This window comes from Amblyraja radiata, unplaced genomic scaffold (assembly GCF_010909765.2).
Source record: "Amblyraja radiata isolate CabotCenter1 unplaced genomic scaffold, sAmbRad1.1.pri scaffold_1032_ctg1, whole genome shotgun sequence".
NCBI lineage: Eukaryota > Metazoa > Chordata > Chondrichthyes > Rajiformes > Rajidae > Amblyraja > Amblyraja radiata.
This window is the reverse complement of record NW_022630214.1, coordinates 854-21,182: the sequence shown is the minus strand read 5'-3', so window position 1 is coordinate 21,182 and position 20,329 is coordinate 854. Positions and strand designations below refer to the sequence as shown.

The 20,329-nt window shown below is 50.4% G+C and overlaps 1 protein-coding gene across 1 annotated transcript in view; it reads left to right on the top strand.

The window, feature by feature from the left end:
- Nucleotides 1-19,719, top strand: part of LOC116969691 (advillin-like) — a 29,536-nt gene extending 9,817 nt beyond the window's left edge. Inside the window, exons 6-13 of the mRNA XM_033016484.1 lie at nucleotides 3,138-3,236; nucleotides 6,048-6,201; nucleotides 10,368-10,468; nucleotides 11,056-11,193; nucleotides 12,329-12,487; nucleotides 14,511-14,687; nucleotides 18,665-18,810; nucleotides 19,518-19,719. Coding sequence (XP_032872375.1) covers nucleotides 3,138-3,236; nucleotides 6,048-6,201; nucleotides 10,368-10,468; nucleotides 11,056-11,193; nucleotides 12,329-12,487; nucleotides 14,511-14,687; nucleotides 18,665-18,810; nucleotides 19,518-19,704 — 1,161 coding nt within the window. The 3' untranslated portion in view covers nucleotides 19,705-19,719. The remainder of the gene's footprint in view (nucleotides 1-3,137; nucleotides 3,237-6,047; nucleotides 6,202-10,367; nucleotides 10,469-11,055; nucleotides 11,194-12,328; nucleotides 12,488-14,510; nucleotides 14,688-18,664; nucleotides 18,811-19,517) is intronic.
- The last annotated feature ends 610 nt before the right edge of the window (nucleotides 19,720-20,329 follow it).

Genomic DNA, 20,329 nt, shown 5'->3' with positions numbered 1-20,329 from the left:
GGGTTTCCCAGCGTGAGGGGCCGGGATGGACCCACGACACCTGCCCCCAATCCTGGGTCCCTCTCGCCCATTCCTGATCCACGTCTCCTGCCAGTTATTCCCCATCCTGGATCCAGCGTGACCATTCCCAATCTCCATCCAACTAGTCCGAATCCTGGACCCAATGTGACCATTCCCAATTCCCATCCAATTTTCCCTAATCCTAGATCCAATGTTTCCATTCCCAATTCCCATCCAACTAGTCCAAATCCTGGACCCAATGTGACCATTTCCAGTCCCCATCCAATTTTCCCTAATCCTGGATCCTTCGTGCCCAGTCCTGATCCCGGTCTTCACCTAATTATTTCCCATCCTGGATCCAATGTGACCATTCTCAGTCCCCATCATACTATCCCTAATCCTGGATGCTTTGTGTCCCGTCCTGATTCCGGTCTCCACCATATAACCCTGGATCCCCCATCCCCCCGTCCCTCATCCAGGTCTCCACCTTTAAGGATAAGGGGTAAGCCATTTAGAACGGAAACGAGGAAACACTATTTCTCACAGAGAGTGGTGAGTCTGTGGAATTATCTGCCTCAGAGGGCGGTGGAGGCCGGTTCTCTGGATACTTTCAAGAGAGAGCTAGATAGGGCTCTTAAAAATAGCGGAGTCAGGGGATATGGGGAGAAGGCAGGAACGGGGTACTGATTGGGGATGATCAGCCATGATCACATTGAATGGCGGTGCTGGCTCGAAGGGCCGAATGGCCTACTCCTGCACCTATTGTCTATTGTCTAATTATTCCCAGTGTGACCATTCCCAGACTCCATCCAATTATACCTTGTCCTTTGTGTCCATTCCCGATCCAGATTCATGGATTGAATGAGATGATTCAATGATGCTTTAATATCATATGTACATAGGTGCAGTGAAATCCAATTGCAGTTGTACAGGGTCTTGGTGAGACCACACCTGGAGTATTACGTACAGTTTTGGTCTCCCAATCTGAGGAAAGACATTCTTGCCATAGAGGGAGTACAGAGAAGGTTCACCAGACTGATTCCTGGGATGTCAGGACTTTCATATGAAGAAAGACTGGATAGACTCGGCTTGTACTCGCTGGAATTCAGAAGATTGAGGGGGGATCTTATAGAAACTTACACAATTCTTAAGGGGTTGGACAGGCTAGATGCAGGAAGATTATTCCCGATGTTGGGGAAGTCCAGAACTAGGGGTCACAGTTTAAGGATAAGGGGGAAGTCTTTTAGGACCGAGATTTGAAAATCATTTTTTACACATCTGTGAATCTGTGGAATTCTCTGCCACAGAAGTTAGTTGAGGCCAGTTCATTGGCTATATTTAAGAGGGAGTTAGATGTGGCCCTTGTGGCTAAAGGGATCAGGGGGTATGGAGAGAAGGCAGGGATGGGATACTGAGTTGGATGATCAGCCATGATCATATTGAATGGCGGTGCAGGCTCGAAGGGCTGAATGGCCTACTCCTGCACCTATTTTCTATGTTTCTATGAAATGCAGTGAAAAATCATACAGCTGACCTCACCTGGGCAGTACACGTCGCCATGTTACTGGCACCGACAAAGCTCATCTCCAGCTAATCCCGGATCCCTCATGTCCATTCCTCATCCATGTCTCCATCCAATCCTTCCCGATCCCTCCTGTCTATTCCTGATCCTGCTTTCCAGAAAATCTGCCCCAATCTTGGATCCAATGAGACCAATCCCAGTTCACCATCACAACGTTCCCAATTGTGGCCAATCCTGATCCAGATCTCCATCCAATTATTCCCAATCCCGGATGCATCATGTCCCGTCCTGAACACATGTCCACATCTAGCCATTTTCCATCCTGCATCCATTGTCATCATTCCTAATCCCAATCTCCAGCCAATCCCAACCTCCAAATTCCCAATCCTGGATCCCATCTTGTAATTCCTGATCACAGTCCTTATCCCACCATTCCCAGTTCAACCACCCCCAATCCTAGATCGCTCCTGATCACAGTCCCCATCTCGCTATTCCCAACCCTGGATCCATTGTCATCATTCCTGATCCCATTCCCTGGTTAATCATTCCCAAATCTGGATCCCATGTCGTTTTTCTGATCCAACACCCAGCTGATCCTGGAATTCATCTGATCCCCATTCCTGATCCCAAAATCCCGGTAATTTCTAATCCCATGCTTCCGGTGTCTTTAAATAAAAGGAACATTGAACAGAAGAAAACAGGAGCAGGCCCTTCGGCCCACAATATCTGTGCTAAACAAGATGCCGAGAGAAACTAATCTCGCCTGCCTGCCTGTGATAGTTATCAATCTATTCCCTGCATATCTTGAAATACAGTTTACACCTGCCTTTTCTCCATCCAAATTTCCCACTAATTTTACATCCTGCCATTATCCTAGTCACCCACAATCCACAATCCCGTCAAACTCTGTGTCATCTGCAAAGTTTCTAAATATTCCTTACGAAACCTACTAACTAGCTGTTTGTTATCAGGCAAACTGAACCATCCCATCACTAACTAGAGCGCGGACCTGAGCTACCATCTACCTCATTGGAAACGCTCAGACTATCCTTGATCGGACTTTACCTTGCACTAAACGTTAGTCCCTCACCCTGTGGACAGCTCGATTGTAATCATGTGTGGTCTTTCCACTTCTTCCCCAGTTATCAGGCTTCTGAATGGCCCTTCCATAAGCTAGGGCACTGTCATGATTCATCTCTACCCTATTGTGGACATTGGACTTTGTCTGTGGAACCAATGCGCTACAATGCTGAGAACTATATTCTGCACTCTGTATCTTCCCCTTTGCTCCATCTATTGAACTTGAGTTTGAACTGATTGCATCTCTGGATGGTATATGTGATCTGTTTGGACAGCATGCGAAACAAAGCCTTTCACTGTACCTCGGTACACGTGTCCATAATAAATCTAAATCTGAAATAAGTAAATGGGTGGTTGATGTTTGACGTGGACTGGATGGACTGGATTAGAGGGATATGGGCCAAATACGGGCAAATGGGACTAGGTTAGATGGGACATGGATGGGTTGGGCCAAAGGGCCAGTTCTCCTGATGTCTCTGCGAGTTGTGAGTGGGGTGTGCGTGGAACATCACCGACTGTTCTTGTCTCTCCACAGGACTGTTTCATCTTGGACCAGGGTGGAGTCACCATCTTCATGTGGAAGGGGAAGAGTGCCAGCAAAGAGGAGAAACGAGCTGGAATGAACAGGGCCTTGGTGAGTACCCGCATCAAATGCTCCCGCTCTGAGCAGTGGCAAGGTGGACCAAATCAATAGTCAATGTGTAGGAAGGAACTGCAGGTGCTGGTTTACACTGAAGATAGACACGAAATGCTGGAGTAACTCAGCGGGACGGGCAGCATCTCTGGAGGGAAGGAATGGGTGATGGTCGGTGATAGTCAATGCCACATTATTTGTCGTGTGCAGCTGTGCGGTGAAATGCCATTTGCGTATATTACTCACGCGGGAGCCGCCATTTTTGCCGCCATTATTCAGAGTCCAAGGTCTGGTTGGCCCGCGTGCTCGATGTACTGGACCAGTTCCCGCGAACCGACGTCCCTCTCCTCCCCTCGCCCGCCCATCTTGGTGTCCTCCTGCAGCCGGCCATCAAGCCCTAGTTCCCCCTTGCTCCTCACGCCCGCCTTCTCCGGCTCCCGCCCAGCTCCACGCAGTCCAACGTGCCTCCGGGTGAAATCCCGTTGGCCGCGAATCATCAGGCGGACACTGACGAACCATCGGGCGGGTTCGGGCTGAACGGCAGACGGAAGCTAACTCTGACATATTTTATTTGTATCAAAAATAATTTATTTAATTACGATCACAAAGCAAAAACAAAACTGTGGTGACACACCCACCACCATGGCACAAAATCACCAAATTATCTAGACATTACTTTCCAAATAACGATGTTACAATCCTTACAAATATACTAAATATCTACTGTACAAACTATGTCCCTCTCTAACACCACTCGGGCACGGACATAACCCCGGTGAAGGGGCAAGCATCTGGCTGGGGCAAAGTCCTCTTCCACCTGGCACTGTGACTCACGGATGGCCAGCTTGGCCAGGTCCAGGAGCAACCCAACCAGGACATCTTCAGCCCCTGCCCACTCCCTAGATCCCATCACCAGTCCTCTGGACCTCTGACACCTAGGTGGGCCAAACCAGGGAAGGACCTGCACAGTACAAGGCAGAACCCGGGGCAGCGTTGCAGAACAGAGAGATGCTTGGCATCACATCCTGGATCCTGAATGTGGGCCCTAATGCAGGCAAATAGGACCATCTTAGATGGGGCATCTTGGTCAGCAGGGACTTGCTGAGCTGAAGAGCCTGTTTCCGTGTTGCAAGCTCGATGACTATGTTACTACCATAAGCAGAGAATAACCAAAGTCAGCACCAGCGACAACCTACGCTAACCTGGCCATATCTATGACATCACCTACGTCAGGAGAAGTCAAGCTACGCTCATTGGCGCCAAACCCACTGTCGCCGACTGTCTCCGAACATTTTCAACGACTCTTTGGGCGACTGAGGAGACTGTACAGGCGACACCCCGGCAACCACGTGGCGACAGCCTAGTCGCATAAAAAATCACCTAAGTGGGACAGGCCCTTAATTTTTTTTAGACTTTTGGAGATTTAGCATGGAATCAGGCCCTTCGGCCCATCGAGTCGGCACCGACCAGCGATAACCCCGTACACTAGCGCTATCCTACACACTAGGAACAATTTACAATTTTACCAAAGCCAATTAACTGAGAAAGCGGCATGTCTTTGGAGTGTGGGAGGAAACCGGAGCACCGACTTTGCAGTTGTATAAGACGTTGGTGAGACCGCAATTAGAATATTGTGTTCAGAAGTTTAGCACTTCAACTCCCCCTCCCATTCCCAATCCGACCTCTCTGTCCTGGGTCTCCTCCATTGCCAGAGTGAGCAACAACGGAAATTGGAGGAACAGCACCTCATATTCCGTCTCGGGTCCTTGCGCCCTTATGGCATCAACATTGAATTCCCCCAATTTGGCTAGCCTGTGCTGTCCCCTCCCCTTCCTTCACCCTCTAGCTGTCTCCTCCCACCCTCCCATCCGCCCGCCCTCGGGCTCCTCCTCCTCCCTTTTTCCTTCTTTCTTTCCCCACCCCCCATCAGTCTGAAGAAGGGTTTCGGCCCGAAACGTTGCCTATTTCCTTCGCTCCATAGATGCTGCTGCACCCGCTGAGTTCCTCCAGCAATTTTGTGTACATTAGAATATTGTGTTCAGTTCTGGGCACCATGTTATAGGAAAGATGTTGTCAAGCTGGAAAGGGTCCAGAAAAGATTTACGAGGATGTTGCCAGGACTACAGGGTGTGAGCTATTGGGAGAGGTTGAGTCGGCTGGGTCTCTATTCCATGGAGTGCAGGAGGATGAGGGGGGATCTTATGGAAGTGTGTTAAATCATGAGAGGAATAGATGCACAGAGTCTCTTGCCCAGAGTAGGGGAATCGAGGACCAGAGGACATAGGTTTAAAGTGAAGGGGAAAGATTTAATAGGAATCTGAGGGGTAGCTTTTTCACACAAGGAATGGTGGGTGTATGGAGCAAGCTGCCAGAGGAGGTAGTTGAGGCTGGGACTATCCCAATGTTCAAGAAACAGACAGGTACATGGGTAGGACAGGTTTGGAGGGATATGGACCAAGCGCAGGCAGGTGGGACTAGTGTAGCTGGGACATTGTTGGCTGGTGAGGAAACCGAAGATCCTGGAGAAAACCCACGCAGGTCACGGGGAGAACGTACAAACTCCGTACAGACAGCACCCGTAGTCGGGATGGAACCTGGGTCTCCGGCGCTGCATTCGCTGTAAGGCAGCAACTCTACCGCTGCGCCACCCTAATGATGGTACAGGGGAGGGTTTGAGTGCAGTGTAGGTCGGCCAAGATCCTCTTGATGGCAGGGCTGGGCTTTGCGGGTAGGTTGGCTGCACTTGTCCCCATTGTCTTGGGTCCCCCCCCCCCCCCCCCCCGTGTGATTCTGACTTCCTTCCTCTTGCAGGGGTTCACCAAAGCCAAGGGCTACCCATCCAGCACCAACGTGGTCCTGCTGAACGACGGGGCAGAGTCCGCCATCTTCAAGCAACTCTTCAAGAAGTGGACGGTGAAGGGGCAGACCCAGGGCCTGGGCAAGAAGTATTCAGTGGGCAAGATCGGTGAGTGGCCAGCAGGGGGTGCTGCCCTTAGATACCAAGACACAGACCCCCCAGACACATGCGGGCAAGTTGGCGCAGTGGGTAGAGCTGCCGCCTCACAACACCAGGGTCTTGGGTTCAATCCCCACCTCCTACTTATTTATTTGGGGCTTTGTTGGATTTAGAGATACAGCGCGGAAACAGGCCCTTCGGCCCACCGGGTCCGCGCCGACCAGCGATCCCCGCACATTGTAGAAACGTATAAACAATTCTTAAAGGATTGGAGCAGCTAGATGCAGGAAAAATATTCCCGATGTTGGGGGAGTCCAGAACATACAAACTCGTATGTCTTTGGAGTGACTTGGAGTGGCTGTTTTTCTTCACACTGTCTTGCATAATTTATGAAGGATTTAAGTAAAAAATGACGTATAAGTTAAGGGGCTGTCCCACTTGGGCGAACTAATCCGCTAGTTCTGGCGAGTTTGCCCTCAACATACTCGCAGCATGGTCGACACGAGGTCCTAGGAGGTCTTTGTAACTCTCCTTCATGCTCGAGAGTAGTCCCCGCGTACTCGACGCCTCAGCTAGGTCGCGACGTTTTTGTCAACATGCTGAAAAATGCCCGCGAGTAAAAAAAGATCGCCATGGAAAAAAAAATCGGCACTTTTTTTTTTCTCGTAGGTTTAGTCGAAGTAGGTTTGCATGTTAGTCGTAGGTAATGGAGGGTAGTCGAAGGTAGTCGTAGATAGTCTTCAACATAGTCGAAGGGAGGTCGAAGGAGGTCATTGGGACGACAGATGGCACAATGGGCTAAGTGTTCGGCTGGCAACCAGAAGGTAGCCGGTTCGAATCCCGCTTGGAGTGCATACTGTCGTTGTGTCCTTGGGCAAGACACTTCACCCACCTTTGCCTGTGTGTGAATGTGTGTGAATGTGTGTGAGTGATTGGTGGTGGTCGGAGGGGCCGTAGGCGCAGATTGGCAGCCACGCTTCCGTCAGTCTGCCCCAGGGCAGCTGTGGCTACAGAAGTAGCTTACCACCACCGAGTGTGACTGAGGAGTGAATGAATAATGCGATGTAAAGCGCCTTGAGTATTAGAAAGGCGTTATATAAATCCCATCCATTATTATTATTATCTTCACTCTCCACTATTCGGTGTCCAATTTTCCCGAAGTTAGTCGTAACTATTCGTAGCTGGTCTTCAACATAGTCGAAGGAGGTCTCCCACGTGACACTTTTACAAACTCTCCTAAACTCTTCTGAACTCGCCAATTAGGTCACCCATGTGGGACGGCCCCTTTATGATGTTGCGTGTCGTGTTTGTCTGAGTCTGGGTGCCGTGATGCTGCTACAAGGCAAGGTTTTCTTTCTGCCTGTTGTTCACCGTACTTGTGCATATGACACTAGACTCCACTTTAGAGATACAGCGTGGAAACAGGCCCTTCAGCCCATTGAGCCCTACGCCGACCAGCGACCACCCCGTACACTAGCACTATCCTACACACCAGGGTCAATTTACAATTTGCAGAAGCCAATTAACCTACAAACCTGTACGCCTTTGTAGTGTGGGTGGAATCCGGAGCGCCTGGGGAAAACCCACGCAGGTCACGGACAGCACCAATAGTCAGGATCGAACCCAGGTCTCTGGCGCTGTGAGGCTGTACTTGTTCAGTTTAGTTTAGTTTATTGCCACGTGTACCAAGGTACAGTGAAAAGCTTTTGTTGCGTATGAACCTGTCAGCAGAAAGACAATACATGATGACATTCGACCCATTTACAATGTGTGGATACATGATAAGGGAATAACATTTTAGGTGAAGCCTGCACTTGTGGTGGAGTTTGCACGTTCACCCTGTGTGGATTTCCTCCGGGCGCTCTCACGTCCCAAAGACATGTGGGTCGGTGCGTTAATGGCCGCTGTAAATAGCCCCAAGTGTCCAGATGGGGAGAGTTGATGGGATGTGGGAGAGAAGGAAACAGGATTCATGTTGGGTGGGTGGAAAGAGGTGAGTCTTAGTTGGTTGGGACTTGGTGGACCAAAAGGACTATTTATGTGCCATATCTCTCTGCGATTCGAGGTCATTGAGGGAGTGCAGCATAGGTTTACAAGGTTAATTCCCGGGATGGCGGGACTGTCATATGCTGAGAGAATGGAGCGGCTGGGCTTGTACACTCTGGAGTTTAGAAGGATGAGAGGGAATCTTATTGAAACATATAAGATTATTAAAGGGCCTGTCCCACTTTCACGACCATTTTTACTCGTGGACATTTTTCATCATGTTGAAAAAACGCCCCAAACTACGATGCCACGAGTACCTACAACTAGCATCACGACCTCGCTACGACCTCGTGCCGACCATGCTGCGAGTATGAGTCAAGGCAAACTCGGCAGAGGTCGTGAATTAGGTCGTGAAGGTGGGACAGGTCCTTAAGGTTTGGACACGCTAGAGGCAGGAAACATGTTCCCCATGTTGGGGGAGTCCAGAACCAGGGGCCACAGTTTATGAATAAGGAGTAAGCCATTTTGAACGGAGACGAGGAAACACTTTTTCCCACAGAGAGTGGTGAGTCTGTGGAATTCTCTGCCTCAGAGGGCGGTGGAGGCAGGTTCTCTGGATACTAGAGCTAGATAGGGCTCTTAAAGATAGAGGAGTCAGGGGATATGGGGAGAAGGCAGGAACGGGGTACTGATTGGGGATGATCAGCCATGATCACATTGAATGGCGGTGCTGGCTCGAAGGGCCGAATGGCCTCCTCCTGCACCTATTGTCAGGCAGCTTCTGTTGAGAGTGAACAGTTTAGGATTGGGATCCTTTATCCAGACTGGGAAATAGAGCAGAGAGGTGTGGTTAGGGATAAGTGAAACCGTACAAATTTATATGACTATGAGGAGCACATTTTATGTCTCTTCTGAGCAATATTTTGTGTTAATAGAACGTAGAACAGTACAGCACAGGAACGGGCCCTTCGGCCCATAATGTCGGTGCTGAGCATGATCCCAAATGATGCCTGCATGTGATCCATATCCCTCCATTCCCTGCATATGAATGAATGAATGAATAAGTTTATTGGCCAAGTATTCACATACAGGGAATTTGCCTTGGTGCTCCGCCCACAAGTAACAACATGACATACAGTGACAGTTAGGAATAACACATGAACCATTAAACATTAATAATAAAACATTATCGATTAAACATGTGAATTAAATAAAATGCCAGAGCACAAGGAGGCTACAGATTTTTGGTTATTGAGTAGAGCTACTACTCGTGGATAAAAGCTGTTTTTATGTCTGGCTGTGGCAGCTTTGACAGTCCGGAGTCACCTTCCAGAGGGAAGTGATTCGAAGAGTTTGTGGCCAGGGTGAGAGGGGTCAGAGATGATCTTGCCCGCTCGCTTCCTGGCCCTTGCAGTGTACAGTTCATCAATGGAGGGAAGGTTGCAGCCAATAACCTTCTCAGCTGATCGGACGATTCGCTGCAGCCTCCAGGTGTCGTGTTTGGTGGCTGAGCCAAACCAGACCATGATGGAGAAGGTGACGACAGACTCTACGATGGCCGTATAGAATATCCACGTGCCTGTCTAAAAGCCTATTAAACACCATTATTGCACCTGTCCCCACCACCACCCCATGGCAGTGTGTTCCAGGCACCCATCACATCTTGCCCCACACATCCCCTTTAAACATTCCCCCTCTCACCTTAAAACTATGCCCTTGACATTTCCACCCTGAGGGGTTAAAAGGTTCTGACTGTCTACCCTATCTGTGTCTCTCATCATTTTATAGACTTCTATCAGGTCTTCCCTCAGCCTCCCTCGCTCCAGAGAAACCAGTCCAAGTGTGTCCAGCCTCTCCCTGTAGCTGAAACCCTCTAATCCAGGCATCATCCTGGTGAACCCCCTCTGCACCCTCTCCAAAGCCTCCACATGCTTCCTGTAATGGGGGCGTCCAGAACTGCACGCCATTGTCGCCCCCATTACAGGAAGCATGTGGAGGCTTTGGAGAGGCAACAATGCAGCCCGACCAAAGTTTTTAAGCTTGGAGTTTTATGTTTGTCTGGTTTTACAGGAGTTGCCATTGCCGCCACTGAGTGCTTCTGGCACTTTCCCCTTTTATTTCGGGTTGTCAGCATCTGCGGATTTTATTTTCTGATCTATTTTTCTCTCTTTTTCCGTTCTGTGCCACAGCCAAGGTTGAGCAGACCAAGTTCAACGTGACTGAGCTCCACGCCCGTCCTGAGCTGGCAGCCCAGCAGAGGATGGTGGATGATGCATCGGGCAAAGTGGAGGTGAGAGACCCTTCCAACCCTCAAACCTTTCATTTACTTCACACCGCAGTGTAGTGACCTTGACCCGCTGACCCCGACCTCCACCTGCCGACCCCTGACTTTGACCCGCCGACCCCCGACCTCCACCCGCCAACACCCGACCTCCACCTGCCGACCCCTGACTTCGACCCACCGACCCCTGACCTCCACCCGCCGACCCCGACCTCCACCCCCACCACGACCTGCCGACCCCTGACCTCCACCTGCCGACCCCCGACCTCCACCCTCCGACCCCAACCTCCAACCGCCGACCCCGACTTCCACCCGCCGACCCCTGACCCCCCTACCTCGATCCGCCAACCCCCTACCTCGACCCACCGACCCCTGACCTCGACCCCTACCTCGACCTGCCGACCCCGACTTCCACCCGCCGACCCCGACCTCCACCCGACGACCCACCAACCCCTGACCTCCAGCCGCTGACCCCTGACCTCGACCCGCTGACTCCTGACCTTGACCACTGCTGCCCGCACTGATTCAGCATTCAAACAGGCCCTTCGGCCCTTCCTGCCCGTGCCGTCACTGATGTATCTTGCTGTGTGGTCCAGGTGTGGAGGATCGAGGAGAACGAGCTGGCTCCCGTCGCTCAGAGGACCTACGGCCAGTTCTACGGGGGGGACTGCTACCTGGTGCTCTACACCTACATGAAGAACGTCAGGCCGGCGTACATCCTGTACATGTGGCAGGTGGGCACAGTATTACACAGGGTGGCACGGTGGCACAGCGGGTAGAGCTGCTGCCTCACAGCACCACAGACCCGGGTCCCATCCTGACTACGGGTGCTGTCTGCGTGGAGTTTGTACGCTCTCCCCGTGACCTGCGTGGGTTTTCTCCGGGTGCTCCGGTTTCCTCCCACACTCCAAAGACGTGCGGGTGTGTGCGTTAATTGGCTTCAGTAAACTTGTCCATGGTGTGTAGGATAGTGCTAGTGTGCGGGGATCGCTGGTCGGCACGAACCCGGTGGGCTGTACGGTCCGTTTCTGCGCTGTATCTCTAAACTAAACCAAACTGAAACTAACTCCTTGTTATATGGCCGATTGTCCACTATAACAGAGTATGGGATTCACTCCAACCACCTAGTGGGCACTCTGTGAAACAACCAGTTGTTTTCAACTACAAAGCACTTTTCCACAGCTAAAAAATAATGACTTCTGAGATACAGCAGGGAAACAGGCCCTTCGATAAGTCTCCGGCGTTTAGAAGGATGAGAGGGGATCTCATTGAAACATATAAGATTGTTAAGGGCTTGGACTCGCTAGAGGCAGGAAACATGTTCCCGATGTTGGGGGAGTCCAGAACCAGGGGCCACAGTTTAAGAATAAGGAGTAAGCCATTTAGAACGGAGACGAGGAAACACTTTTTCTCAGAGAGTGGTGAGTCTGTGGAATTCTCTGCCTCAGAGGGCGAGGGAGGTTCTCTGGATGCTTTCAAGAGAGAGCTAGATAGGGCTCTTAAAAATAGTGGAGTCAGGGGATATGGGGAGAAGGCAGGAACGGGGTACTGATTGGGGATGATCAGCCATGATCACATTGAATGGCGGTGCTGGCTCGAAGGGCCGAATGGCCTCCTCCTGCACCTATTGTCTATTGAAATATGGATGCAAACAGGATGACCAGAGTGGGGGAGGGACAGAGAGAGAATTGAATCTTCATGTGAGCTGCCCAAGGGAAATACTTGCATGTGACCTCCCTGTGTCCATCTACCCCTCCAGTCAATGTCCCTCGGATGATCCATGGGGTCATCCCCAACTCGAGCCCGCCTAGACCCTTGCTCAGACGTGCTTGTGTTGTGTGTAATGTTTGACCGTGTTTGACCGCCCAGGGCCGGCATGCGTCGCAGGGTGAGATCGCAGCCTCTGCCTTCCAAGCGGTGAACCTGGACAACCAGTACAATGACGAGGCTGTACAGGTGCGGGTGGTGATGAACAAGGAGCCCCGGCACTTCCAGGCCATCTTCAAGGGCAAACTCATCATCTTTGAGGTGAGTTCCAGGAGCAGAGCGGGGGTGGCAAGAGAGTGAGGGGTGGAGAGGGTGGGGTGAGGGTAGTGGGTGGGGGTGGGGAGAGGGTGTGGAGTGGGTGGGGGTGCTGATAGGGTAGGGGGTGTGGAGAGGGTGTGGAGGTGGGGGTGGGTAGGTGGGGTGAGGGGAATGGGTGGGTGTGGAGGAGAGGATGTGGAGGCGGTGGGGATTAGATTTGGGCAAAGTCGTCGGGTGGGTGGGGCGTGGTGAGATGTTGGTAGTTTTGTGGGGAGGGGGGGTGTTTGGTATTGGGTGGGGTTTTGTGGAGATGAAAGGTGGGCGAGGGTGTGGACAGATGTCTGTTGTTAAGTGGGGAGGGGGTATATGGAGATGGGGTTTACAGGATGGGGGGGTATATGGAGATGGGGTTTACAGGATGGGGGGGTATATGGAGATGGGGTTTACAGGATGGGGGGGTATATGGAGATGGGGTTTACAGGATGGGGGGGGGTATATGGAGATGGGGTTTACAGGGTGGGGGGGTATATGGAGATGGGGTTTACAGGATGGGGGGGTATATGGAGATGGGGTTTACAGGATGGGGGGGGTATATGGAGATGGGGTTTACAGGGGGGGGGGGTATATGGAGATGGGTTTACAGGATGGGGGGGTATATGGAGATGGGGTTTACAGGATGGGGAGGGGTATATGGAGATGGGGTTTACAGGGTGGGGGGGTATATGGAGATGGGGTTTACAGGATGGGGGGGTATATGGAGATGGGGTTTACAGGATGGGGGGGTATATGGAGATGGGGTTTACAGGATGGGGAGGGGTATATGGTGATGGGGTTTACAGGATGGGGGGGTATATGGAGATGGGGTTTACAGGATGGGGGGGTATATGGAGATGGGGTTTACAGGGGGGGGGGTATATGGTGATGGGGTTTACAGGATGGGGAGGGGTATATGGAGATGGGGTTTACAGGATGGGGAGGGGTATATGGTGATGGGGTTTACAGGATGGGGGGGTATATGGAGATGGGGTTTACAGGATGGGGAGGGGTATATGGAGATGGGGTTTACAGGATGGGGGGGTATATGGAGATGGGGTTTACAGGATGGGGGGGGTATATGGAGATGGGGTTTACAGGATGGGGGGGTATATGGAGATGGGGTTGAGTAGGATGGGGGGGGTATATGGAGATGGGGTTTACAGGATGGGGGGGTATATGGAGATGGGGTTTACAGGATGGGGAGGGGTATATGGAGATGGGGTTTACAGGATGGGGAGGGGTATATGGTGATGGGGTTTACAGGATGGGGGGGTATATGGAGATGGGGTTTACAGGATGGGGGGGTATATGGAGATGGGGTTGAGCAGGATGGGGGGGGTATATGGAGATGGGGTTGAGCAGGATGGGGGGGTATATGGAGATGGGGTTGAGCAGGATGGGGGGGTATATGGAGATGGGGTTGAGCAGGATGGGGGGGTATATGGAGATGGGGTTGAGCAGGATGGGGGGGTATATGGAGATGGGGTTGAGCAGGATGTGGGGGGGGTATATGGAGATGGGGTTTACAGGGTGGGGGGGGTATATGGTGATGGGGTTGAGCAGGATGTGGGGGGGGGGGGGGGTTGGAAACGATGGGATGGTCCACCTCCTTCCTCAGACCTAGACCACTAACCTGGGCGTCACGGTGGGGCAGTGGTAGAGTTGCTGCCTCACAGCAGCAGAGACCCGGGTTTGATCCCGACTACGGATGCTGTCTGTACGGAGTTTGTACGTTCTCCCCGTGACCTGCGTGGGTTTTCTCCGAGATCTCCGGTTTCCTCCCACACTCCAAAGACGTGCGGGTTTGCAGGTTAATTGGCTTGGTGCATGTGTAAATTGTCCCTAGTGGGTGTAGGATAGTGTTTGTGTGTGGGGATCGCTCTCGGTGGGCTGAAGGGCCTGATTCCACACTCTATAACTAAACTAATCTAAACTAAACTGTGCCGCTCTCTTGCCCCCTCCCCCCTCCCCCCTCCCCCATGCACCCTAGGGTGGGACGGGCCGCGGTGGGCAGGTGGAGGAAGGTCCAGTCAGGCTCTTTCAGGTGCGGGGCACGACGGAACTGAACACCAAGGCCACAGAGGTCCCCGCACGGGCCTCCTCACTCAACTCCAACGACATCTTTGTGCTGAGGACGGAGCAGACCACCTACCTGTGGTGCGGCAAGGTGAGCACACCTGGGGATGTGGGGGCGGGGGCGGGGGGTGGTGGGGAGCACAGGTGGGCTGGACCTTCCCACGGGAACAAGGTGACCAGGACAGGTGGGCCTGAGCATTGGGGACTGACATAGAAACATAGAAAATAGGAGCAGGAGTAGGCCATTCGGCCCTTCGAGCCTGCACCGCCATTCAATATGATCATGGCTGATCATCCAACTCAGTATCCTGTACCTGCCTTCTCTCCATACCCCCTGATCCCTTTAGCCACAAGGGCTACATCTAACTCCCTCTTAAATATAGCCAATGAACTGGCCTCAACTACCTTCTGTGGCAGAGAGTTCCACAGATTCACCACTCTCTGTGTGAAAAAAGTTTTTCTCATCTCGGTCCTAAAAGATTTCCCTCTTATCCTTAAACTGTGACCCCTAGCTAGTTCTGGACTTCCCCAACATCGGGAACAATCTTCCTGCATCTAGCCTGTCCAACCCCTTAAGAATTTTGAAAGTTTCTATAAGATCCCCGTTCAATCTTCTGAATTCTAGCAAGTACAAGCCGAGTCTATGCAGTCTTTCTTCATATGAAAGTCCTGACATAACCATATAACCATATAACCATATAACAATTACAGCACGGAAACAGGCCATCTCGACCCCTCTAGTCCGTGCCGAACACATAATCTCTCCTAGTCCCATATACCTGCGCTCAGACCATAACCCTCCATTCCTTTCCCATCCATATAACTATCCAATTTATTTTTAAATGATAAAAACGAACCTGCCTCCACCACCTTCACTGGAAGCTCATTCCACACAGCTACCACTCTCTGAGTAAAGAAGTTCCCCCTCATGTTACCCCTAAACTTCAGTCCCTTAATTCTCAAGTCATGTCCCCTTGTTTGAATCTTCCCTACTCTCAGTGGGAAAAGCTTTTCCACGTCAACTCTGTCTATCCCTCTCATCATTTTAAAAACCTCTATCAAGTCCCCCCTTAACCTTCTGCGCTCCAAAGAATAAAGCCCTAACTTGTTCAACCTTTCTCTGTAACTTAGTTGCTGAAACCCAGGCAACATTCTAGTAAATCTCCTCTGTACTCTCTCTATTTTGTTGACATCCTTCCTATAATTAGGCGACCAAAATTGTACACCATACTCCAGAATTGGCCTCACCAATGCCTTGTACAATTTTAACATTACATCCCAACTTCTATACTCAATGCTCTGATTTATAAAGGCCAGCACACCAAAAGCTTTCTTTACCACCCTATCTACATGAGATTCCACTTTCATGGAACTGTGCACAGTTATTCCCAGATCCCTCTGTTCACCTACATTCTTCAATTCCCTACCATTTACCATGTACGTCCTATTTTGATTTGTCCTGCCAAGATGTAGCACCTCACACTTATCAGCATTAAACTCCATCTGCCATCTTTCAGCCCACTCTTCCAACTGGCATAAATCTCTCTGTAGACTTTGAAACTCTTCTTCATTACCCGCAACCCCACCTATCTTAGTATCATCTGCATACTTACTAATCCAATTTACCACACCATCGTCCAGATCATTGATGTACATGACAAACAACAGTGGACCCAACACAGATCCCTGTGGCACCCCACTCTTCACTGGCCTCCAACCTGACAAACAACCATCCACCATTACTCTCTGGCATCTCCCATTCAGCCACTGTTGAATCCATCTTGCTACTCCACCATTAATACCCAACCATTGAACCTTCTTAACCAACCTTCCATGAGGAACCTTGTCAAAGGCCTTACTGAAGTCCATATACACAACATCCACTGCTTTACCCTCATCAATTTCCCGAGTAACATCTTCAAAAAATTCAAGAAGATTAGTTAAACATGACCTTCCAGGCACAAATCCATGTTGACTGTTCCTAATCAGACCCTGTTTATCCAGATGCTTATATATATTATCTCTAAGTATTCTTTCCATTAATTTGCCCACCACTGACGTCAAACTAATAGGTCTATAATTGCTAGGTTTACTCTTAGACCCCTTTTTAAACAATGGAACAACATGCGCAGTACGCCAATCCTCCGGCACTATTCCCGTTTCTAATGACATTTGAAATATTTCTGCCATAGCCCCTGCTATTTCTACACTAACTTCCCTCAATGTCCTAGGGAATATCCTGTCCGGACCTGGAGACTTATCCACTTTTATATTTCTCAAAAGTGTCAGTACTTCCTCTTCTTTGATCCTCATAGTTTCCATAGCTACTCTACTTGTTTCCCTTACCTCACATAATTCAATATCCTTCTCCTTGGTGAATACCGAAGAAAAGAAACTGTTCAATATCTCCCCCATCTCTTTTGGCTCTGCAGATAGTTGGCCACTCTGACTCTCTAATGGACCAATTTTATCCCTCGTTATCCTTTTGCTATTAATATAGCGGTAGAAACCCTTCGGATTTACTTTTACCTTACTTGCCAAAGCAACCTCATATCTTCTTTTAGCTTTTCTAATTTCTTTCTTAAGATTCTTTTTACATTCTTTATACTCCTCAAGCACCTCATTTACTCCATGCTGCCTATAACTATTGTAGATATCCCTCTTTTTCCGAACCAAGTGTCCAATTTCCCTTGAAAACCATGGCTCTTTACAATTTTTACGATTTCCTTTCAACCGAACAGGGACATAAAGATTCTGTACTCTTAAAATTTCACCTTTGAATGTACTCCATTTCTCTTCCACATCTTTCCCATAAAACAAACTGTCCCAATTTACTCCTTTTAAATCCTTTCGCATCTCCTCAAAGTTAGCCTTTCTCCAATCAAAATCTCAACCCTTGGTCCAGTTTTGTCCCTCTCCATAATTATATTGAAACTAATGGTATTGTGATCACTGGACCCGAACTGTTCCCCAACGCATACCTCTGCCACCTGACCCATCTCATTTCCTAACAGGAGGTCCAGTACCGCCCCTTCTCTAGTAGGTACTTCTATGTATTGTTGCAAAAACTATCCTGCACACATTTTACAAACTCCAACCCATCCAGCCCATTTACAGAATGTGTTTCCCAGTCTATGTGTGGAAAATTGAAATCTCCCACAATCACTACCTTGTGCTTACTACTAATATCTGCAATCTCCTTACATATTTGCTCTTCCAATTCTCGCTCCCCATTTGGCGGTCTATAATACACCCCTATAAGTGTTGCTACCCCTTTCCCATTTCTTAGTTCCACCCAAATAGCCTCCCTAGACGAGCCCTCTAATCTATCCTGCCAAAGCACTGCTGTAATATCTTCCCTGATAAGCAATGCAACACCTCCACCTCTTGCCCCTCCAATTCTATCACACCTGAAGCAACGAAATCCTGGAATATTTAGTTTCCAATCACAGCCCTCCTGCAACCATGTTTCACTGATCGCCACAACATCATACTTCCAGGTGTCAATCCAGGCTCTAAGTTCATCCACTTTTCTTACAACGCTCCTAGCATTAAAATATACACATTTAAGAAACCCACCCTCTCTTATTCTCTGATTATTTTCTTTTTCTTCTCTCTCGCCTACATTTTGGGTCAGAGTGCTACCATTCTCTGCCCCCTGCTTCACACACTGACTGCTAGCTTTCCCAATTTGAGTCCCTCCCCCCAACCATACTAGTTTAAAGTCTCCCCAGTAGCCTTTGCAAATCTCCCCGCCAGGACATCCCAGGAATCAGTCTGGTGAACCTTCTCTGTACTCCCTCTATGGCAAGAATGTCTTGCCTCAGATTAGGAGACCAAAACTGTACGCAATACTCCAGGTGTGGTCTCACCAAGACCCTGTACAACTGCAGTAGAACCTCCCTGCTCCTATACTCAAATCCTTTTTGCGTGGAGGGGAGGGGGGGGGGGGGGGGAGGGGTGGGTGGAAGGGGGGAGGGGAAGGAAGGGAGGGAGTTGGGTGGAGACCTGGCCAAGGTTGGACCATGTTGACGGGCTGGAGGTTTCTCTCACCCACCCTCCCCCCAGGGCTGTAGTGGTGACGAGAGGGAGATGGCAAAGTCGGTGGCCAATGACCTGTCCAAGCGGGAGAAGCAGACGGTGCTGGAAGGGCAGGAGCCCACTGAGTTCTGGGCCGCGCTGGGCGGGAGAGCCCCCTACGCCAGTGACAAGAGGTGAGGGCAACAGGTTCACCCACTCTCCGCAACTACCCGTCTCCACCGTCTCCGGCCTCCCATCTTGTCTGCTCCACATCCCCGCCTCATGAAACTTACTCCACATCAGTCTCTATCCATCCTCCCCCCAACCTTCTCTCTCTCTCTCTCTCTCTCTCTCTCTCTCCCAACTTTCTCTCTCTCTCTCCATCGCCAACCTTCTCTCTTTCTCTCGCTCCTTTTCTCTCTTTCTCTCTTTTTCATTTCTCCCTCTTTCTCTCTCTCTCTCTCTCCCTCCCTCCCTCCCTCCCTCCCTCTATCTCCCTCTCCCTCCCTCCCTCTCTCCCTCTCTCTCCCCCTTTCTCTCTCTTTCCCCGAGATCTTACTTCAGACTGGTCCAGACCTGAGACGTTGTCTGTCTTCCTCTCCACAGATGCTGAGTTCCTCCAGCACTTTGTGTTTTGCTTGAGATTCCAGCATCTGCAGTTCCTTGTGTCGCCAAACTGATTATGACAAATGTTTCTCTCTCCACCCCTCACTTCCTGTCCCATTCTGTCCGAACTCTTCCCCCTCCCTGCTCCCCCTCCCTGCTCCCCCTCCCTGCTCCCCCTCTCCCTACCTCCTCCCTTCCCCCTCCATCCTCCCACACCGTCCTCCCCCCTCTCCCCTCACCCCTCTCTCACCTCTCCCCCTCCCTTCTTCTCCCCCTCCCCCCTCTCCCGTGGCAGGTTTCAGGAGGAGGAGTGTGAGTATGATCCTCGCCTGTTTGAGTGTTCCAACCAGACGGGCCGCTTCATCATCACGGAAGTGTCCGACTTCTCCCAGGAGGACCTGGATGAAGATGACATCATGCTCCTGGACACGTGGGAAGAGGTGAGATTCTTCGCCATATCCGTTCCTCAGCAGCTCCTCTGACGATTGGCTTGTCCCGTGCAGGAATTCTGCTGATTGATTAGAGAGAGGGTGAGTGGGACCCCTCAGGAATCCAGGAGCCACAGGAGGCGGGCAAGGTCATCAATGATTATTTCTCCTCTGTATCTAACGAGGAGAAAGACAGTATGACGGAGGAACGGGGCAGTCAATGGAAATGTCTTGAGAGCAGTCAGTATTACCATCGAAGATGTACTGAAGGTACTATCGTGCATGAAGGTAGACAAATCTCCAGGGCCTGATATCTGAGGACATTGTGCAAAACTAGAGAGGAAATTGCGGGAGCCCTGGTTTAAATTTCCGAGTCGTCCTTAAATACAGGAGAGGTGCCGGAAGACTGGAGAGTGCGAAATGTTGTGCCTCAATTCAAGAAGGGCCGCAGGGAAAATGTTGGGAACTATAGGCTGGTGAGCTTAACCTCTGTAGATGGAAAGTTACTGGAGAGTATTCTGAGGGATAGGTTATACAGGCATTTGGATGGGCAAGGGCTGATTAGGGATAGTCAGCATGGTTTTGTACGTGGGAGGTCGTGTCTCACAAATCTGAATGAGTTTTTTGAAGACTTGAACAAAAAGGTTGATGAGGGCAGAGCTGTAGATGTTGTATACAT